The sequence below is a fragment of the Oncorhynchus clarkii genome, chromosome 9 (assembly GCF_045791955.1).
Source record: "Oncorhynchus clarkii lewisi isolate Uvic-CL-2024 chromosome 9, UVic_Ocla_1.0, whole genome shotgun sequence".
In the NCBI taxonomy this organism is placed as follows: Eukaryota; Metazoa; Chordata; class Actinopteri; order Salmoniformes; family Salmonidae; genus Oncorhynchus; species Oncorhynchus clarkii.
The window spans coordinates 61538457-61561463 of record NC_092155.1 but is presented as its reverse complement, the minus strand read 5'-3'; the positions used below and the strand labels follow the sequence as shown (position 1 = coordinate 61561463).

The 23007-nt window shown below is 41.1% G+C and overlaps 1 protein-coding gene and 1 long non-coding RNA gene across 6 annotated transcripts; both read left to right on the top strand.

The window, feature by feature from the left end:
- The first annotated feature begins 446 nt into the window (after nt 1-446).
- LOC139417334 (uncharacterized) lies at nt 447-1112 on the top strand. Its single transcript, XR_011635177.1, has 3 exons — nt 447-559; nt 671-711; nt 868-1112. It is a non-coding gene; the product is annotated as an uncharacterized lncRNA (long non-coding RNA).
- A 3367-nt stretch (nt 1113-4479) lies between these two features.
- LOC139416690 (ras-related protein Rap-1A-like) lies at nt 4480-22138 on the top strand. Of its 5 annotated transcripts, none has more exons than XM_071165660.1 (10): nt 4480-4957; nt 10521-10677; nt 14230-14338; nt 16022-16110; nt 16234-16302; nt 16387-16443; nt 16653-16793; nt 19951-20094; nt 20282-20400; nt 21385-22138. In XM_071165660.1, exons 4-9 carry the CDS (start codon nt 16054-16056, stop codon nt 20369-20371), a joined length of 558 nt encoding a protein of 185 aa, XP_071021761.1. In that variant the 5' UTR covers nt 4480-4957; nt 10521-10677; nt 14230-14338; nt 16022-16053; the 3' UTR covers nt 20372-20400; nt 21385-22138. The 5 variants fall into 5 exon arrangements, with proteins under 5 accessions (XP_071021761.1, XP_071021760.1, XP_071021764.1 ...); XM_071165664.1 differs by having other exon boundaries at nt 4856-4957; nt 21420-22138; XM_071165659.1 differs by lacking the exon at nt 10521-10677 and having other exon boundaries at nt 4833-4957.
- The last annotated feature ends 869 nt before the right edge of the window (nt 22139-23007 follow it).

The window sequence follows — 23007 nt, the reverse complement described above, 5'->3', positions numbered from 1 at the left end:
ACAGCTCCATTGGTCACTTCACTGTCTACACCTGCCCCTGTGATTGACAGGAAGGGCACCACTGAAACTAACAAATATGTTTCCTCAGAGGTCCCCACCTTTACACAGGTTGATATAACTTTGAATAGCTTAAAAAAAAGAAGCTCCTATTGTAAATGTTTTGTTATATTCTAACATATCTTCTATATATTTTCTGTATACTTTTGTTTTTGCTCATTTTAAAGGTGCCATACAAAAAGTTACCTGTTGCAGATTGGGATGTCACACCTCCAACAACCTCAACTATTCAGATTGGTATCCCAGGTAATTGAACATTCAGAGTGTCTGTGGATCCAACTTGTCTGGACCCCTCTTCCTGAACTTTAGGCTACTCTGTTTTGTTCCAAACACACAATGGAAAACATGGGTTTGATTGAGATTTTGTTGAATTATTCTCACTGTAATTTAGGCTTTGTATGTGTCCACGTTGTTGTGGGAGCTGTCCTTGGACTATTGATGTGTTGCACTGTGGTTGCACTTGGTCTACTCCTCAGAAAACAATCAATGTCACGCTCACTGAGTAAGACCAAGTATTCTCTCTTTGATAGCCTACCTACATATCATATTGTACTTATGAAAATACTATTATTTTGTTTATGATATGTTGAAGCCTATAATTTGTGTCCCTTAGCATTTCCATCATCTGAATCAGATCCTGTAGATATTGCACAGGTGAATTGGATATTTCTTTTAAGTTGAAGCTTTATCATATTTTAAATAAAATGTTGCATGCCCTCATCAGACAGCAGACATTAGGCTATATGCACCAACTCACTCAACAAATAAACTCTACCCAATGCCCCCCCCCCCCCTCCCTCTCTCTCTCAGGATGAAGAGGACACTTGTCATGTGTATGATGAGATAATTATGAACAGCTCCAACAGTGACTTGTACTGCACCATAAGGTTTTGTGAAACCCCACCGGAAATAGAAGACAATGCTCTCTACTCCCTCCTGACACTAAATGAACAAAGACCTCAGTGAGGGTCACAAGTCTCTAATCAACAGAGGGCATTCGCACAACACTGCCAACACATTGATGGTGGATGTGCAGTATCATTATTGATATTATGTGTGTGTGTGTGTGTGTGTGTGTGTGTGTGTGTGTGTGTGTGTGTGTGTGTGTGTGTGTGTGTGTGTGTGTGTGTGTGTGTGTGTGTGTGTGTGTGTGTGGGTGGGTGGGTGGGTGGGGGGGTTTACAGTTGAAAATTGTCAGATGTTTGCACTGTTACCCTGCATCTGTTTCCTCTGATACAGTGCCTAGTGAAAATAAAAAATATGGAATATTTTCCAAAATATTGTATTATATTTTTTAAACGAAGATGTCTTGATTGCATATGTCTTCACACCATTACAGCTGTGAAACATTTTGAATGAGATTCTACCAACTTTGCACAACTCTTAGAGCAACATTCAGTACAGTGCATTCGGAAAGTATTCAGACCCCTTGACTTTTTCCACACCTAAAGGTCTCTTAAAACATGAGAAACAAGATTATCTGTTCTGATGAAACCAAGATTGAACTCTTTGGCCTGAATGCCAAGCATCACGTCTGGAGGAAACCTGGCACCATCCCTACGGTGATGCATGTTTTTCAGCTGCAGGGACTGGGAGACTAGTCAGTATCGAGGAAAAGATTAACGGAGCAAAGTACAGAGAGATCTTTGATGAAAACCGGCTCCAGAGCGCTCAGGACCTCAGACTGGTGTGAAGGTTCACCTTCCAACAGGACCCTAAGCACACAGCCAAGGCAACGCAAGAGTGGCTTCGGGACAAGTCTCTGAATGTCCTTGAGTGGCCCAGCCAAAGCCCGGACTTGAACCCAATCGAACATCTCTGAAAAGACCTGAAAATAGCTGTGCAGCGACGCTCCCCATCCAACCTGACAGAGCTTGAGAGGATCTGCAGAGAAAAAATAAATAAAATATAAATTAGCAAACATTTCTACAAACCTGTTTTTGCGTTGTCATTATGGGGCATTGTGTGTAGATTGATGAAGGGGGGAAACTATTTAATACATTTTAGAATAAGGCTGTAACGTAACAAATTCTGTAAAAAGTCAAGGGGTCTGAATACTTTCCTTTGTTTTTGTCAAAATTGCTCAAGCTCAGTAAATTTGTTTGGGAGTCATTGATGGACAGCAATATTCAAACCTTGTCTCTGATTTTCAAGCTGATTTAAGTCAGGACTGAGACTGGACCATTCAGGAAGACTCAATACCTATTGGAAAGCCATTCTGATGTGTCTTTGGCATAACATTTTTTATTATGTCCCCGCTGAAAAATAAAACTCTATCCCAGGTTTAGGTATTCAGAAGACTGATGCAGGGTTTCGTCTAACTTTTTATCTGAGCTTTGCTCCTTGCTCCTAGAGTTTTATTTTTCAGAGGGACAATTACACCATTTTTTATGTCAAAGACACACCGAATGGCTTTCCAAGAGGTTGAATGTTCCTGAGTGGTCGAGCCTTAGTCCTGACTTAAATTTGTTGAAAATCAGAGACAAGGTTTGAATATTGCTCTCCATCAATGACTCCCAACGTAATCTACTGAGCTTGAGCAATTTTATATATTTATATGTATTATATATATATATATATTTTATAAAGACATCTGAATATTTTTTATAATTTTTCTTTAACTTTTAAAATGTGGAGTAGTTTGTGAAGATACAGTTGAAGTCGGGAGTTTACATGCACTTAGGTTGGAGTCATTAAAACTAATTTTTCAACCACTCCACAAATTTCTTGCTAACAAACTATAGTTTTGGAATGTCGGTTAGGACATCTACTTTGTGTGTGACACAAGTAATTATTCCAAGAATTGTTTACAGACAGATTATTTCACTTATAATTCACTGTATCACAATTCCAGTGGGTCAGAGGTTTACATACACTAAGTTGACTGTGCCTTTAAACAGCTTGGAAAAGTCCAGAAAATGATGTCATGGATGCTTCTGATAGGCTTATTGACATCATTTGAGTCAATTGGAGGTGTACCTGTGGATGTATTTCAAGGCCTACCTTCAAACTCAGTGCCTCTTTGCTTGACATCATGGGAAAATCAAAAGAAATATGAAATCAGCCAAAAAAATGTGTAGACCTCCACAAGTCTGGTTCATCCTTGGGAGCAATTTCCAAACGCCTGAAGGTACCATGTTCATCTGTACAAACAATGGTACGCAAGTATAAACACCATGGGATCACGCAGCCGTCATACCACTCGGGAAGATGAATGTACTTTGGTGTGAAAAGTGCAAATCAATACCAGAACAACAGCAAAGGACCTTGTGAAGATGCTGGAGGAAACATGTACAAAAGTATCTATATCCACAGTAAAACAAGTCCTATATCAGCAAGGAAGAAGCCACTGCTCCAAAACCGCCATAAAAAAGCCAGATTATGGTTTGCAACTGCACATGGGGACAAAGATTGTACTTTTTGGAGAAATGTCCTCTGGTCTGATGAAACAAAAATAGAATTGTTTTGCCATAATGACTATCGTTATGTTAGAAGGAAAAAGGGGGAGGCTTGCAAGCTGAAGAACACCATCCCATCCGTGAAGCACGGGGGTGGCAGCATCATGTTGTGGGGTGCTTTGCTGCAGGGGGGACTGGTGCACTTTACAAAATATATGGCATCATGAGGAAGCTAAATTATGTGGATATATTGAAGCAACATCTCAAGACATCAGCCAGGAAGTTAAAGCTTGGTTGCAAATGGGTTTTCCAAATGGACAATGACCCCAAAGCATACTTCCAAAGTTGTGGCAAAATGGCTTAAGGACAACAAAGTCAAGGTATTGGAGGGGCCATCACAAAGCCCTGACCTCAATCCTTTAGAAAATTTGTGGGCAGAACTGAAAAAGTGTGTGCGAGCAAGGAGGCCTACAAACCTGACTCAGTTACACCAGCTCTGTCAGGAGGAATGAGAACAAAATTCACCCAGCTTATTGTGGGAAGCTTGTGGAAGGCTACCTGAAATGTTTGGCCCAAGTTGAACCATTTAAAGGCAATGCTACCAAATGCTAATTGAGTGTATGTAAACTTCTGACCCGCTGGGATGTGATGAAAGTGGAAATAAATATTTCTCTCTACAATTATTCGGACATTTCACATTCTTAAAATGAAGTGGTGATCCTAACTGTCCTAAGGCAATGAATTTTGACTAGGAATAAATGTCAGGAATTGTAAAATACTGAGTTTAAATGTAATTTGCTAAGGTGTATGTAAACTTCCGACTTCAACTGTAGGTAGGAAAATAATACAATGTCTTCCCTTTTGAGATTTAATTTTAAGGTAGAAAAATGTGAAGACCGTGAGAGTTCAGGTGGGCCTTTGCGCTTCAGCAAACAAAGGAAAGGAGGGGTGCTGTGAAAGGGCTGTGTACTTGGGACTGAATGTCTGTTTGAACAAGTAGAGATGGTTTATTTCTGAGAACTCCAGTGGGAAAGTATGCTATCTAATTGCACGCTACAGCATTCTGCTTGCCCACATTATCCAAACACATTTCGTATGGCAGTAGGCCTACTTGATAACTATAGGCTATTTATTACTTTGTTGTATAGTTTTTGTCACAGTCCTCAGTTTATAATGTGGAGACAATGGCAACAAACTTGTCATCTCTTATTTAATAGTATTTGCACTCAGTGTGTGCATGGTCGCCAAAATACTCAGATGATCCATATGGTTCTATGCCTGGACTACAACATTGTGAATACCCAGGTCGACTTGAAACTACAGTAGTGTGCACCGTCCGTTGCCATTTATGGTTTGAGAGGTTAGCTAGGGAGTGACGTTTGTTAGGGAGTGACGTTCACAGTGCCGAACGAGGTTCATTGAAGTCTTGGTTGAAGTATATTTTCGACCTAGATTCATTGAAGTCAGCAACTCCAGTGAGCCGGCGGGGAGACCAAAACACGGTGAGTAACGATTATATCTGGCCATAACAAACGTTTTGGGCTAATCAATACGCCAATATAGATCGGTGAAAATGTTAGAAATGTGTCAGATGGCAAAGTAGGACAGCTAACTATGGTAGTTGCTCGCTAGTTACAGCAAAAGTCTAGGCCGGATGGAAGGGAGGCTAACGTTAGCGAGCTAAAGCAGCTAGTTACAACAGCTAGCATAACAAGCCGAAGGGAGTTGGCTGTAGCTAATTCGTCTTAGTTTACTAGCTATTTGGCAATTGATGGACATACCATTTAACAAGTTAGCCACTACATGGTTGGCTCACCCAGATCGTGGACTGTTAGCTAGCTGTAACTTTAAATCGGTCCAGGGTGGCAAACGTAGGGGTTAGCTTAGCTAAATAGCTAAGAAGGCAACTTCGAAAGCTAACTAAATAGTAACTTGGCTGGCTAAGTTAGATACAGATTGTTACACCAGATAATGCGATTTAACCAACGATTTTTGGTATCCAATACTGGGAGTTACAGGTTAGGTACTGTTTGGTGTGATACATAGAATTTCCTACCAAGTAAAGGAATAATCCACCCTAGAAATACAATCAATTTGATGAAAGCCTATGTTCAGTGGGTAAAAAAATGATCTCCATGATTTAACTTGTAAGTGGTCTATTTGAAATCTTGTAGGAACTTGTCATATATATTCTTAACAAAAATATAAACACAACATGTAAAGTGTTTGATCCATGTTTTTTGAGCTGAAATAAAATATCCCAGAGATGTTTCATATGCACAAAAAGCTTTCTCTCAAATGTTGTGCCCAAATTTGTTAGTGAGCATTTCTCCTTTTCCAAGATAATCCATCCATCTGACAGGTGTGGCATATCAAACAGCATGATCATTACACAGTTGCACCTTGTGCTGGGGACAATAAAAGGCCACTCTAAAATGTGCAGTTTTGTCACACAACACAATTCCAATGATGTCTCAAGTTTTGAGGGAGCGTGCAATTGGAATGCTGATTGCAGGAATGTCCACCAGAGCTCTTGCCATAAGCCGCCTCCAACGTCATTTTAGATAATTTGGCAGTACGACCAACCGGCCTCACAACTGCAGACCCAGTGTAAGCAAGCCAGCCCAGGACCTCCACATCCAGCTTCTTCACCTGCGGGATCATCTTGAGGCCAGCCGGACAGCTGATTAAACTGAGGAGTATTTCTGCCTGTAATAAAGCCCTTTTTGTAGGGAAAACTAATTCTGATTGGCAGGGCCTGGCTCTCCAGTGGGTGGGCCCATGCCCTCCCAGGCCCACCCATGGCTGCGCCCCTGCCCAATCATGTGAAATCCATAGAATAGGACCTAATGAATTGTTTCAATTAACTGATTTCCTTCTATAAACTGTAACTCAGTAAAATTGTTGTTTTATATTTTATTCAGAATACATGGTTCTCAATTTCCTCCTTAACTGTAGTTAATGGTGAGAAGGTGAAAAAAAACAGGAACAATTTGTGCTCTTTATGAAACGCCACTTTCCACCACCATGCAAAAGTGGCTAATGCCTAGGAATGCTAGTCCTGGATATTGCGTTCAGCCAATCAGGTTGCAGCAGTCTGTTTACCCCTGGCTGAATGCAAGGCGCAACATCAGTAACATTAGCCACTAGCATGGCAGTGGAAAATTGTTTCAAAAAGAAAGTATGCATATTTTCCTATTTCCTCTCCTTCTCGCCATTAAATCTACTTAAGGACAAAATTGACGCCTTAGCAGCCTGAATGGAGAATTATTTTAGGTACGAACCATCAATATTACTATCTGCCGGCCTTTAGGCTAGTTCTCGTCACTGGAGATAGGGGATAACACACTATCACATTTTAATAACGCTTTTTAAACAATTACCTGCTTTTCAGATCACCAAATCAGCTAATAAATGGTATTGGCATACTTGTCTAGAACACATCCATCCACCTATATCGTCACGACAATGTATATATTTCGCTTAGATGTGCTCAATCTAAACAGTGTGTATCTGTGGGAACGGACCGTTGTTGCCATAACAACGTACTCTTGCACTCTGGGTGAGAGAGACTCCTAAATTGATAGTGCAGTTTGTTTATGCGATTTTACAGCTAGCCAGCTACTTCATATGCGGATATTAACTGGTATTATTGTGTGTAGTTAAGTTTGCTACTTAGCTAGCCAGCCAGCCCAGAGAGAGCATTGCATTGTGGATTTAGTAGTTGACTTGAGCTGCAACAGATTTCCACAATTTTCACATGCTGCTACTAAACTTAACATTTGTTCACAAAAAATACGTAAAATGTTGCGCTATACGTGCAACACAGCATTCCTAAATTAGCTCACAGTGTCCGCTGTGTGGATCGAGCCGTCAAGCAGTCATTTGAAAGAGTTAACACAATTTCACCGAGACAACTCAAATGCGAAATCCATTAAAACCAAGATAATGGAATTTATTGCCCTTGGCAATCAACCGTTCTCTGTCGTGGGTGATGTTGGCTTTCGCCGACATTTCGAGCACCGGTTAACACTACCAAGTGCGCTATTTTTCCGATGTTGCCCTAACGGAGTTACACAGTAATAGCGTCACTGCTATTAGCTTCACGACACATACTATGGAACTCCGTTTGGGTCTTTGCGTGTCTCAAAAATTATACAGTAGCCATGTCAAAGCTGAACAAAAAAGTTAGCAAACACCAGCCACGAATGATGTTTACAATACCGCGTTGGTAATAACGCATAATTTGTTCGACCGTAACTTCTGGGTTATCTAGTTTTAGCTTGGTACCTAGTACCAATACAACCAGCCTGAAAACAATGACCAATAAAAAAATGCAGTCATTTTCATTATTCTTAGCAATGATTTAGGAATCCTTGTGAGAAAGTATTAGCTTGTTTGCCACTTGTTGTTCGCCTATTGAACTTGAACTTCAGTTCATAAAAATAAATAGCTAGCCAGCTAACCCTGTTGGCCAAAGCTAACGTTATAAGCAGCCAGCTAGCTTCATCTGGCTAGTGAGGCTCGACCGGACCGGGTTATGTGTTGTGAAGCTAGCCACAATAAGGATTAGGCACAATAGTGGAATTTGCGGTTTGCCTTCAAAATAAAAGTATGTAATTGACAGTGATGCAAATTAATACGAATAGAATTATGCCAGACTTTTATTTTGAAGACTAACCGCAAGTCCACTATTGTGGCTAATCCTTATTGTAGCTAGCTTCACATAGATGATCCAACCACCATTAATCAAATAAGAATAGTCTTTTATAAATTAGGGTTATTTTAGATGACACCTAGCTATATAGTTAGCTAGCTAACTATATAGCTACTGAAACAGATTGTTCTTCCCCAAAAACATAGCAAAACCACATTGTTTAAATCCATGAGCTAGCTAGCTTTTTTTATGACCAGCACTGTAGCACCAGCACTGTAGCACTTTACGAGCATCATAGCATACGTATTGGCGAATCGTTGTGACGTATGAAATACGAGTGATAGCGTAATCAATGTGTAATAACTACGTAAAGAAATGTATGAACGCGTTAAATTATTATGCAACGTGCAGTCATATTCAGGTCCTGATTGGTCAACAAGCTTAATTGACACGCAAAGACCCAGACGGTGTTCCATAGAAATCCTGGTTGAGAATGAAACCACTGAACAAATGAACAACAAAACAGCACAGTAAGTAAGTGAAAGAAATAGGTTTTGATGATGTTTTACTGGTAATGGGGACATACGTAAATGCGAACAAAATAACTTTATGGTCTGTGTGTGTGTATAACCGTTTATTTAACTAGGCAAGTCAGTTAAGAACAAATACTTATTTACAATGACGGCCTACCCCGGCCAAACAAGGACAACGCTGGGCGTATTGTGCGCCGCCCTATGGGAGTCCCAATCACTGCCGGATATGATACAGCCTGGATTTGAACCAGTGACTGTAGTGACACCTCTTGCACTGAGATGCAGTGGCTTAGACCGCTGTGCCCGTGTAACTATTTAACTGTACTAGAATGCTTAAGGCTGCAACATTTTTTTATATCGGTTATCGGTATCAGGGTTTTTTGCAAGGAAAATATTGGATATCAGTATCGGCCAAAAATGTCATATCTGTGCATCACTAGTAAATCAGTCAATTGAAATGAATTCATTAGGCTCTAATCTATGGCTTTCACATGGCTGGGAATACAGATATGCATCTGTTAGTCACAGAGACCTTTAGAAAAAAAAATAGGGGTGTGGATCAGAAAACCAGTCAGTATCTGGTGTGACCACCATATTCCTCATGCAGCACGACACATCTCCTTCGCATAGAGTTGATCAGGCTGATTTTGGCCTGTGGAATGTTGTCCCACTCCTCTTCAATGGCTGTGCAAAGTTGCTGGATATTGGCGGGAACTGGAACACGCAGTCGTACATGTCGATCCAGAGCATCCCAAACCTGCTCAATGGGTGACCTGTCTGGTTAGAACTGGGACATTTTCAGCTCCCAGGAATTGTTCAGATCATGGGGCTGTGCATTGTCGTGCTGAAACATGATGTGATTGTGGCGGATGAATGTGTATGATAATGAGCCTCAGGATCTAGTCACGGTAGCTCTGTGCATTCAAACTGACACTGATAAAATGCAATTGTGTTCGTCGCCCATAGCTTATGCCTGCCCATACCATAACCCCAACGCCACCATGGGGTACTCTGTTCACAACATTGACATCAGCAAACCGCTCGCCAACACATACTGTCTTCTGCCCACTACAGTTGAAACTGGGATTAATCTGTGACGAGCACACTTCTCCAGCATGCCAGTGGCCATCGACGGTTAGCATTTGCCCACTGAAGTCTGTTATGATGCTGAACTGCAGTCAGGTCAAGACCCTGGTGAGGATGACAAGCACGCAGATGAGCTTCCCTGAGACGTTTGGCAGTTTGTGCAGAAATTCTTTGGTTGTGCAAACCCACCGTTTTATCAGCTGTCTGGGTGGCTGGTGTCAGACCATTCTGCAGGTGAAGAAGCCGGATGTTGAGGTCCTGGGCTGGCATGGTTAAATGTGGTCTGCGGTTGTGAGGCCGGTTCAACGTACTGCCAGATTCTCTAAAATGACAGAGGTGGGTTATGGTAGAGAAATTAACATTCAATTATTTTGCAACCGCTCTGGTGGACATTCCTGCAGTCAGCATGCCAATTGTGCACTCCCTCAACTTGAGAAGTTTCACATTTTTTTTATGACAACTGCACATTTGAGTGGCCTTTTATTGTCCCCAGCACAATGTGCAGCTGTACAATGATTATGTTGTTTAATCAGCTTCTTGATATGGCACATCTGTCAGGTGGATGGATTATCTTGGCAAAGGAGAAATACTCGCTAACAGGGATGTGAAAAAATTGAGAAATAAATTTTTTACATATGGAACATTTCTGTGATATTTTATTTCAACTCCTGAAACATGACTTGTTTATATTTTTGTTCAGTATACAATAATTGTTTTGCAACATGAAAGTGAAAGTAATCCAACAATGTGTATGCCGCCATCTTGTCTATTTCGAATCTTCTCTCATAGGTTATGATCAAACGTAGCAGGCATAGAAGGATCCCTGAGCGGAGTCCCTACTTCTGTTTTTTTATGGGAAACTGAAGTTGGGTTGAAAATACTGTATCCCTGAACCAGAAACATCCGCTTTCTTCCGATTCCGTGGAGAGTGCATTGATCGAGACAGGTGAGTGTCATTATGACATGCTGCACTTTGGGGTGGAACCACCTGTCTCAATCAATGAGGGGGGAAAAATTTCAATGGAGAAGATGGCGACGTACACATTGTTTGATTACTTAATGGAGCAAAACATTTCTTTGTTTTAGTAACAAAGCCTTTTTTTAATTCAAATGCACCACCTGCAACTGGACACTGACATTTTAGAAGATGCATTTTTGGCAGAATCGAGAACAAAGCTAGTATTGCCAAGTAAAGGTTGGTAAAAATGTTGGGCTACACCAAACAGTACCTAACCTGTAACTCCCACTAATGGATAGGGCTGTTACGGTGACCGTATTACCGCCACACCGGTGGTCACGGGTAATGATGACAATCAAATTCCACGTCCGTTTAGTCAAGGTAATTAGGCTTCTCCAACTCTGATGCTGCTGATGGTCATTAGTAGCCTACCAAACTTGCTAACTGCCTGGTACTCAGCACTCTATTGTCCCTGTTTAGACAACTGCATGATAATGGTCCATTCTAAATCCAAACAAATTTCACACATATTATTAATATATGTAAAGATGAGATTAAGTCAAGAATAGTCTGATGGGTGACAATATTAGCCTTTCACTTGTGAATGATGGCTAGTTTAAGGCAAGAAATAGCGCATGCCTTTTTTTGGTGTTTTTTGTGACTTTAAAAATAATCATAGTCACACACCTCATGTAGCCTAGCCCATAGGCTTATATGTTTTGTTAAGGTTTGTATCACAACTAAAGTTGCCAAATAACTTCTTAAAATGTAGCACATAATCTGCTTTACAACGGGTGTAGACCCTAACTAGCATACATGCGCAGTGCCTGAGTTTCAAGTTTGGAGAAGATAATTTTCACCATATAAATGTACCTTTATAATAAAAGCACTACATGCATAATTGCAATTGCAGTCACTTTTGAGAATGGTGTGTTCATGCTAATGGTACATTTGCGCTTATAGCCTACTGCTATGTGCGCATTGCTGCCCTCTTAATGTGAAGAAATAGCCTAATAGTTTATCAACATTTTAAGCTAGACGTTCTGATTAGTTGCGTCAGGCTCATTGCATTAAAACAGTTTTTTTGATGCTAGTGGTCTGTTTGGAATATTTATTTCTCGAATAGAATAGGTCAACTTTTGAACTATGGGGGATAGTAGATTGACTTAGGCTTTTGCTGTATTTTAGGCCTACTCATATTGTTGGCTGACCAAGTAAATATGGACCGTTATTACATCGACTAACCTGTACCCCCGCACATTGACTCGGTACCAGTTCCCCCTGTATATAGCCTCATTATTGTTATTTTATTATTTTTTACTTTAGTTTATTTGGTAAATATTTTCTTAACTCTTTCTTGAACTACACTGTTGGTTAAGGGCTTGTAAGTAAGCATTTCATGATAAGGTATACACTTGTTGTATTTGGCGCTTGTGACAGTTTGATTTGATTTTGGATAAGGACGCACGCGGTTGCGTCCCCGATGTCTGTCTTCACTTATAGCCTTAGATAAAGATCTGATCACGTGAAGAAGAGCCATGTGAGTGAGAGGTGCTTCGCCACGCAGCCCGAAGAAGGGAATTATAATTTATTATATTTAGTCCAAGGGCACACTGGCCGCAAAAGGCATGGATTCTCTTAGGGGGCATTATGGCCACACAAAGGGGTTGCAGCCGGGAAATTCGAGGCTTTATCACATGCTTGTCAAATTGTGAATGAGAGACTGATGAAATGTGTACAAAGCTGAGCTCCTGCCTTTTCATGCGACTTTAGTCAAATCAATAGTCGCATCATAAAACATATAACCCAGCATTTGTATCACAACTAAAGTTACATAACTCTAAATTAAGCATATAGGAATACCTGTTTCTTTGTTAACCGCTCAACACAGTATAGCCGCATGTGCGCACTCCCTCAAATCGTTTGAAGATAATATAATTTTAATTTTATTCAGTTGTTCAATTCTATTCTTCATACTATAAAATAATGCCATGGAATTCGAAGCAAATCTTGTCTGCTAAATTAACTAGTGTAGACCACAGCCTTATTGTATAGCCAGATCATAGCCTAACATAAGGACAACTTAAGCTCAGTGACTTTCAACGTGGCACCGTCATAGGATGCCACCTTTCCAACAAGTCAGTTCGTCAAATTTCTGCCTGCTAGAGCTGCCCTGGTTAACTGTATGTGCTGTTATTGTCAAGTGGAAAGATCACCATGCGCAATGCCAACCGTCAGCTGGAATGGTGTGAACCTCGCCGCCATTTGACTCTGGAGCAGTGGAAACGTGTTCTCTGGAGTGATGATTCACCCTCTGGTAGTCCAACGGACAAATCTGGGAGAACGCTCGCTGCCACAATGCCTAGTGCCAACTGTAAAGTTTGGTGGAGGAGGAATAATGGCCTGGGGCTGTTTTTCATGGTGTGGGCTAGGCCTCTTAGTTCCAGTGAAGGGGAATCTCAATGCTACAGCATACAATGGCATTATAGATGATTCTGTGCTTCCAACTTTATGGCAACAGTTTGGGGAAGGCCCTTTCCTGTTTCAGCATGACCATGCCCCTGTGCACAAAGCGAGGTCCATACAGAAATGGTTTGAAGAGATTGTTCTTGAAGAACTTGACTGGCCTGCACCGAGCGCTGACCTCAACCCCATTGAACACCTTAGGGGTGAATTGAAATGCTGACTGTGAGCCAGGCCCAAAATCAGTGCCCGACCTCCCTAATGCTCTTGGCTGAATGGAAGAAAGTCCCTGCAGCAATGTTCCAACATCTAGTGGAAAGCCTTCCCAGAAGAGTGGAAGCTGTTAGAGCAGCAACGGGAGGGATAAACACCATATTAATGCCCATGATTTTGGAATGAGATGTTCGACGAGCATTTGTCCACATACTTTCTGGCAAAGTAGTGTATGTAAATAGCAAGGGTGGCTAGTGTTGTCTTTTGAGAATTATGATTTGATGCATGACATGCCATTCAGGAGAACACCCATGTGCAATAAAAGCAAATAATTAACCACATTCCCATCAGGTGCCCCTTTGTATGCAGTTAAGATTGTCGAAAATATGTTATCCATAGATAAAATAATTGTCTCTCAATTAAGAGAACTCTAACATGTTTAAAGTGGCAAATGTTTTATAATCTGCCAGAAACTCTCTCACTCAGAAGTCTGAAAGAAGACAGGAATGATTTGGCTCTCTGACTGATAAGCAAAGTCAGCTTTTATGCCGTAAATTGCAGCTCAATTTTGAACAGAAATCTGAGTAAACACAGATAACCTTATGTTGCCCTTTCATTGGCACATTCTGCATGGGTTTCTTTTGTAGTCCTAACAATGGTCTGGTTTTCTTATCATTTAGGCCTTTTTCAACTTAAGTGAGGATTTTGAGACCATATTGATGGTGATGAGTAATGTACGCCTACCGTTTGACAATGTTTCCCACTCCCTCAAAGTGCAGGCCTAAGATTATTTTCAAAAAGTGAACTGCAACTTATATATTTCTTCTGTCTTTTTCCTATCTTTGTGGGGATTCTCTGGCATAGCCTAAATCCTTTGGCTCCCACCACAGCCTCCACACCTGTGTGTCCTGGGAACTGCTAGCCTTCCCTCACCAGATGTAGTGGGGAGTTGTCGTTTCCAGCCTTGTACACGGTAGGTTATGTCCTTAAAGTGGGTGTTTTTGCTGGAAAATGAGTTTGTGCAGATACTATGCTATTAGGCTATATGCTGCTTGGGAATGATCAACTCGCATAGCGTTAGTAAAAAGAACAACAAAAAGTTGTCTAGATACAGGTTTTCAGTCCAGTTAACTGCTGTCTACTGTGTTAACTGGATCTGAACCCTCAATGACTTGCAAGATTTCAAGAGGCTAGTGTTCTCACTGCCAGTGGGCATGGTGGATGTGCCAACATCCTGTCAACATGGAAACACTCTCCATATCAGCTGTGCTTTGCAGGAATTCTAAGATTGGGATTGACCATGTGAAGTTCTACAAGCATTTATTTGCTTAAGTGCTACTCCAGATGTGTTATCTCTAATCTGAAAGAGGCTACTAAAGGCTGTGGCCACGTCAGATATAAATGAAATGCCATTTTTAAGCGTTTTTTTGCTGGCACTTTGTTTAGCATTCTTACTGCGTCTGTGGGTTCTAAGTGTGCTTCTAGATTGGAGCTGATATCGGAATCAAACACACACTGCCTTTCTTGGTCTGGTCATTATTTTACATCAGTGGTCATTCTCTTACTCTAATCTCTGTTCTGTTTTCTATATGCACAAGATTTTCACAGAGGGGGGTGTATCGCAATGGCCTGAGGATTGAATGGACCTTTGTAACACCCCTCATACTGCCCATCTGCCCATTGTAGGCTTGTGGTGCTGCTGTCCTTTGCAATTTGTTAGATTTGCGTAGTGGGTTAGGATTGTTTCTCTGCACATAAAACCAACATTTTCTCATGGAGTAGCTTTTGCCTTTGCTTGGTGGTTATCCCTATTTGACATAAGACATGTTGATTTATTGGTGGAAAAGATGCACGTTAAACACGTTGTTTCCAATATGGTCCCCAATGGAATAAGCACAATGCAGACAAAACCAAAATAGGTTTTGTGGGGATAATATTCTGGGGGGGGGGGGTGTCTCTCTTGGCAGGTGCCTCACATTTACATGGCTGGCTCCAAGAATATCAAGTCATAAATGCCTGACTGTTTTAAGAGTTTTATAATGTTGTGCTAATTTTACAAGCGCTACTTATCACTGTGCCAAGCTGATGGTGGCGACTCCTCGCCCCACACAGCCTGCTCCTAAGCATGCTAATGAGATTAAGCTATTTGTGGTACTGCGGCTATTACCCACCAACTCCATAGAGACTGAGCTGTGTGACAATTAGCATCAGCTCACTGTCACTTACTCAAGTGTTAAAGATGTAGTGCATAATCCCGAGGGTGGAACAAATCTCTGGGTTATTTTTGCTCTTGTCTATTTGTTTCCTTCTTTTGAAAAGGGAACATGGCCTCGTCATGTCAGCTGATGTCCTTGGGTAGTGGGTAGGATGGAGGGATTCTTTTTTTGGCAGAGGGAGAGGAGTTTAAGTTCCTGAATATGTGTTGTCAAAGGGATACCACAAGGAGAGCGTTATGTTCCGGCTGAGCTATGTATGAGTAGTTAGATAATGGGCAAGCTGAGGGCAATGAACAACTGCCAAATGTTACTTCTAGATCTGATGAAAGCTGAAAGACATTATTGGGTTCTCATCTGTGGCTGGCAATGTGTTTAATTTATATAAATAGTGACGTAAGTAGGCCTAACCAATGCTCTCCCTCTTGTCTCTCCTCTTGCAGACCTTTCTGTTGTCTAGTAAAGTAACCCCACCATGCGTGAATACAAGCTAGTGGTGTTAGGCTCCGGAGGTGTCGGCAAATCTGCACTGGTGAGTAGTGCCTTGCCTAGGTTTCAATTAAGGCATTCTGGGCGTTAGTGATTAGAGTGAGCATTTGCTTTTGAGAATTGATTGATCACTTATGTTCTTCTTTCCTTGCTTATTCTCTTCCAGACAGTCCAATTTGTACAAGGTATTTTTGTGGAAAAATATGACCCCACAATAGAAGACTCCTACAGAAAGGTATGCTGCCCTAAAGTTACTAAGAGCTCCATTGCCACCACTCAAGTGTCAAAATGGTACTAAACTTTACTCCCTCTCCCACAGCAAGTTGAAGTGGACGGGCAGCAATGCATGCTTGAAATCCTTGACACAGCTGGAACAGTAAGTAGAACATGTCCACGTTAGCCGTGGTAACAGATTGTATGACGGCAGTAAACGTTAGCCGTGGTAACAGATTGTATGACGGCAGTAAACGTTAGCCGTGGTAACAGATTGTATGACGGCAGTAAACGTTAGCCGTGGTAACAGATTGTATGACGGCAGTAAATATGACCAGTATGTCATGGAGTCTTTCGTCTGCTGTTTTACAGGAGCAGTTCACAGCAATGAGGGACCTGTACATGAAGAATGGTCAAGGCTTCGCTCTTGTATACTCCATCACTGCACAGTCCACGTTTAATGACCTACAGGACCTGAGGGAACAGATCCTGAGAGTAAAGGACACTGAGGATGTGAGTATTGTAGTTATTCAGTTCTCAGCCACTGTCGTTGACACTGAGGATGTGAGTATTGTAGTTATTCAGTACTCAGCCACTGTCGTTGACACTGAGGATGTGAGTATTGTAACTATTCAGGGCTCAGTCACTGTCGTTGACACTGACACGTGACCCAAACCGGCTGCACGCGTGCTCCATTGTGCATAAATTGATATTGTCCCCCCACACCAAACGCGATCACGACACGCAGGTTAAAATATCAAAACAAGCTCTGAACCAATTACATTAATTTGGCGACAGGTCGAAAAGCATTAAACATTTATGGCAATTTAGCTAGCTGGCTTGCACTTGCTAGCTAATTTGTCCTATTTAGTGAGCTTGCTGTTGCTAGCTAATTTGTCCTGGGATATAAACGTTGAGTTGTTATTTTACCTGAAATGCACAAGGTCCTCTACTCCGACAATTAATCCACACATAAAACAGTCAACTGAATTGTTTCTAGTCATCTCTCCTCCTTCCAGCCTTTTTCTTCTCTTGACTTTATATTGTGATTGGCAACTTTCATAAATTAGCTGCATTACCGCCACTGACCTCGTTCGTCTTTCAGTCACCCACGTGGGTATAACCAATGAGGAGATGGCATGTTGGTACCTGCTTCTATAAACCAGGAGATGGGAGGGGCAGGACTTGCAGCGCGATCTGTGTCACAAATAGAACTGATTTCGATTTTAGCCCTTGGCAACGCAGATGCTCGTTGGCGCGCGCGAGCAGTGTGGGTGCAATAATTTAATAATATAGACTTCTACATTTATTTTGCAATGTGGGTATAACCACGTAATAGAAGTCAGTTCTATTTGTGACGCAGATAGCACTGCAAGTCCTGCCTCTCCCTTCTCCTCCTTGGTGTAGTCAGCCTGGGAGGATGTGAGTATTGTAGCTATTCAGGGCTCCGTCACTGTCGTTGATGTGCTTCCAACACTTAGGCCTTGTTGTCAATGCATTTATTACAGCTGTTACGATCACTATGATTTGTATGCAGTTATGTTCTAAAGTGCCTTCATAAATTATTCACACATTTACTTTTTCCACACATTTTGTTGTTACAGCCTGAATTTAAAATGAATTAAATTGAGATTGTGTCACTGGCCTACACACAATACCACATAATGTCAAAGTGGAATTATGTTTTTAGAAATGTTTACAAATTAATGTAAAATCTGAAATGTCTTAAGTCAATAAGTATTCAAGCTCTTTGTTATGGCAAGCCTAAACATTAAAATAAATTTGGGGGAAAAAATACATTTGCATGGATTATGTGTGCAATAAGTGTTTAACATGATTTTTGAATGACTATCTCATCTCTGTATCCCACACATAATTATGTGTAAGGTGGCTTGGGGGTAAAAACTGTTGAGAAGCCTTTTTGTCCTAGACTTGGCTCTCCGGTACCGCTTGCCATGCGGGAGTAGAGCGAACAGTCTATGACTGGGGTGGCTGGGGTCTTTGACAATTTTTAGGGCCTTCCTCTGACACCTCCACTGCAAATCTACCATTCCAATGTTTTACTTGCTATATTGTATTTACTTTGCCACCATGGCCTTTTTTTGCCTTTACCTCCCGTATCTCACCTCATTTGCTCACATCGTATATAGACTTATTTATACTGAATTATTGATGGTATGTTTGTTTTAATCCATGTGTAACTCTGTGTCGTTGTATGTGTCGAACTGCTTTGCTTTATCTTGGCCAGGTCGCAATTGTAAATGAGAACTTGTTCTCAACTTGCCTACCTGGTTAAATAAAGGTTAAATAAAACCTACCCTCTGTAGTGCCTTGCGGTCGGAGGCCGAGCAATTGCCATACCAGGCAGTGATGCAACCAGTCAAGATTCTCTCGATGTTGCAGCTGTAGAACCTTTTGAGGATCTCAGGACCCATGCCATTTCCTGAGGGGGAATAGGGTTTGTCGTGTCCTCTTCACGACTGTCTTTGTGTGCTTGGACCATTCTAGTTTGCTGTTTGAGTGGACACCAAGGACCTTGAAGTTCTCAACCTGCTCCACTACAGCCCCGTCGATGAGAATGGGGGCGTGCTCGGTTCTCCTTTTCCTGTAGTCCACAATCATCTCCTTAGTCTTGCTTATGTTGAGGGATAGGTTGTTATTTTGGCACCACCTGGCCAGGTCTCTGATCTCCCTATAGGCTGTCTCATCGCTGTCGGTGATCAGGCCTACCACTGTTGTGTCATCTGCAAACTTAATGATGGTGTTGGAGTCGTGCCTGGCCGTGCAGTCGTGGGTGAACAAGGAGTACAGGAGGGGACTGAGCACGCACCACTGGGGGGCTCCAGTGTTGAGGATCAGCGTGGCAGATGTGTTGCTACCTACCCTTGCAGAGGGAGGTGTTTAGTCCCAGGATCCTTAGCTTAGTGATGAGCTTTGAGGGTACTATGGTGTTGAATGCTGAGCTGTAGTCAATGAATAGCATTCTCACATATGTGTTCCTTTTGTCCAGGTGGGAAAGGGCAGTGTGGAGTGCAACAGAGATTGCATCATCTGTGGATCTGTTTGGGCGGTATGCAAATTGGAGTGGGTCTAGTGTTTCTGGGATAATGGTGTTGATGTGAGCCATTACCAGCCTTTCAAAGCACTGCATGGCTACGGACATGAGTGCTACGGGTCTGTAGTCATTTAGGCAGGTTGCCTTTGTGTTCTTGGGCACAGGGACTATGGTGGTCTGCTTGAAACAACATGTTGTTATTAGACTCAATCAGGGATATGTTAAAAATGTCAGTAAAGACATCTGCCAGTTAGTTGGTCAGCACATGCCTGGAGCACACGTCCTGGTAATCCATCTGGCCCCGACGCCTTGTGTATGTTGACCTGTTTAAAGGTCTTACTCACGTCGGCTACGGAGAGCGTGATCACACACTCGTCCGGAACAGCTGATGCTCTCATGCATGTTTCAGTGTTGCTATCCTAAATGACAGTGAGAAGCAATCCTGTACAGACATTGGGGGAGCATGTCAGAGAAGATGGTGGCTCATGCAGAGTTTGTATATGATTTGATTCATTGTCACATTATGGAGACTGATATGGCTTATATTTTTGTTTTGAAAATAATGAGTAAAGAACTGTCAACATCTTCCCTCTATTTCTCCCTATTTTGTATCAGGTCCCCATGATCCTGGTAGGCAACAAGTGTGACCTGGAGGATGAGCGTGTGGTGGGCAAAGAGCAGGGACAGAACCTGGCCAGACAGTGGAACAACTGTGCCTTTCTAGAGTCCTCCGCTAAATCAAAGATCAACGTTAATGAGGTAAGTCCCACTGCTTTCACTTCCAGTCACCTGGACTGAATTAAAGTGTTTTATATCTCTTAGTTGAAAGGAATTGCAACAACAACAAAAAAGTAATTATTGTCAAGTTAACAAGTGTGATTATCTGGAGCCTATGACAGAGTTAGTTAATGCATCTCTAACTACCAGCTCCTTTGCTCCTATTTAGATTTTCTATGACCTGGTCAGACAGATCAATAGGAAAACGCCGATAGAAAAGAAGAAAGCAAAGAAGAAGTCAAATTGCACACTGCTCTAAAGTTCTTACTTGCAGCAGGTCTGAGCCAGGTGAGATCCTGAACCTATATGTATTATGTTTTTTTACTGAGTCTAATTTGATCATAATCCCATGCGTATGTACTTGCATTATTATTTTTGCTTTCTATCAGAATAACCCACGTTCTTCATAGTTACGCATTCCATGTGCAATTGCTCTCACATGGAGTGTACTCTCCCCTACGTATTCATTTGGACAGTGAAGCTAAAACCTTTTAATATGGCTCTATACTCCAGAATTTCGGATTTGAGGTCAAATGTTTTATTAGGCGACATTAAAGAATGTCACCTGTTTATTTGATGGTATTTTCATCTGTTTTGCAGTTATGAAATTAATGCACTTTGTTTCTAGTCCCCCCCCCATTTGACAGTGTCATAAGTATTTGGACAAAGTCACTTAGTGTATTACATTTAGTAAAAAGTTTTGTATTTGGGCCCATATTTCTAGCACGCAATGACTACATCAAGCTTGTGACTCATTTTTTTGGGGGGTATGATATTTATGTCTCTAATTTTCTCACTCGTCATTCATGATTATCTGTAATCACGTTAGCAATGCAGCCACATTAATGTAGAAGTGTTCAGAAACATTCTTATTTACATTGACTCAAGATGACAATACATTATTTACCATTCATTTCTATTGGGCACAACATAATCTGAAACACAACCAAAACAAACTGCAAATGCATCCAACACGTTTGTAAAGTCACAAGCTTGATTTAGTCATTGCGTCGTTAGCAATATGGGACCAAATACTAAACTTTTGACTATATTTAATACACTATAAGTGAATTTCATGACACAAAATGCTAACCTGCAAATTAAAGGTGACATTCTGTATTGTCGCCACATAAAACATTCTCTCAAATCCAAAATACTGGCGTATGGAGCAGAAATTCTAAGTTTTAGCTTCACTGTCCAAATAAATACGTATGGGTGTGTAAATCAAAGCATCTCTGGACTACGATTCCTCTGTGTCTCTATTACCTGTAGGAAACTGAATTACACAACTGTTGCCCATTTGGAAGGTGCCAGCATTCCAAGACCTTTCAACAACATTTGGAGAAGTTTTACAAAGGCAGACAAGTAATTCTCTTCCTCACCACTCTAATAATGGAGGATTATTCTTCTTGGATACTCTTCTCTGCTTCTTAATGGTTACAGACCTTTTTCTCTTTTTGTAGTCTTTTTTTTGTCAATGAGTCAGCCTTGTGATGAAGAGTTTTGCCTTTCCCCTGTTTTGGAAATGACAATTTAAAAGAAGAGACCACCATGCGGATTTGGGGAATTAGGTTGTTTTGATTGCAAATATTGTCAGATCTTCGGCACATTTCAAATGACAAAACTTTTGCAAAATACATCATGGGAAATGTTGGCCTTTTTCATTACCATACCCTTCTGCACTAATTGTGTCTACAGTAATGCATCAATGTCCATATGTTTTCTTTCTCCTACTTTTAAGTACTTTTATTCATCAAATAACATATTTCCTAAGTGACTTTGTTTTATGGGAAGCTGTAAGGCTTTCATATTTCCCATAATATATTCTGATTACTTTTTTGCATAATGAAGCTGTGGAAAATGTATATTTTATAGAATGGGGGAAATGAAGAGACTTGATTTGTTTGTCTTGAGGCTGGAAATATATTGTACTAAAAACCAACTCTAATATTGCTTCTTGTTACCCTGTCACAAAAGATTTTCCAGCTTTTATGAATGATTAAATTTTAGTACATTTTCATTATAATTTGTCAATGCCTTTTTTATTCCTCTACATAATAGTAATTAAGTCAAAAGGTCAATCTGAAATTAACATGCTCTCTCTCAATAAAAAAATACAAGTGCAAGTGTGTTACCCAAACTCAGTCCTGGGGACCCCAAGGTGTGCATGTTTTGTTTTTTGCCCTAGCACTATACAGCTGATTCAAATAATCAACTCATTATTAAGATTTGATTTTTTGAATCAGCCAGCTGTGCAATGCTATGGCATAAAACAAAACGTGCACATGTTTGGGTCCCCAGGACTGAGTTTGGGAAACACTGGTTTAAACAGGTGTGTGGTGTGAAATGGATTGTTTTTCAGTGTTTGTAAAGTCTGGTCTCGGGACTACAGTGTCTTGGTCTCGGATCCATTTAAACACGGTCTTGGACAATGAGGACATGTAATTTATTTTGAGAGCAGACGAGACCAGGGACCTCATTTATAAGTTATAAATGTATGCATGGGTCATTTCTGGAAGACCTGCGCACGCACAAATATTGAGATTCATAAACTTGGCGCAAGATCAGCCCTGTTATAAAACTGTGTGAATGAGCATTATAACCACCTGAAAAACACCCATCATTCACATTTTTATGGTGATTATGGAGCCCCACAATGCAGGTGTCATAATACCCATAACCTAGCAGTCAAACCGAAATGGTTGCAATTGTTTTTCCACCATACATTTTTCCCATAGGGGATTTTAGAAACACTTGAAATAAGGGCTGTGTTATGTGATATCTTACCCTGGCGTGATGTTTTGATAACCATGTAAATCTCTCTCAAACAAGGTGACTTTTATCCATATATTCTGCTCTATTTACTCTGATTAGAAAATGCTAATTAGCTTCAAC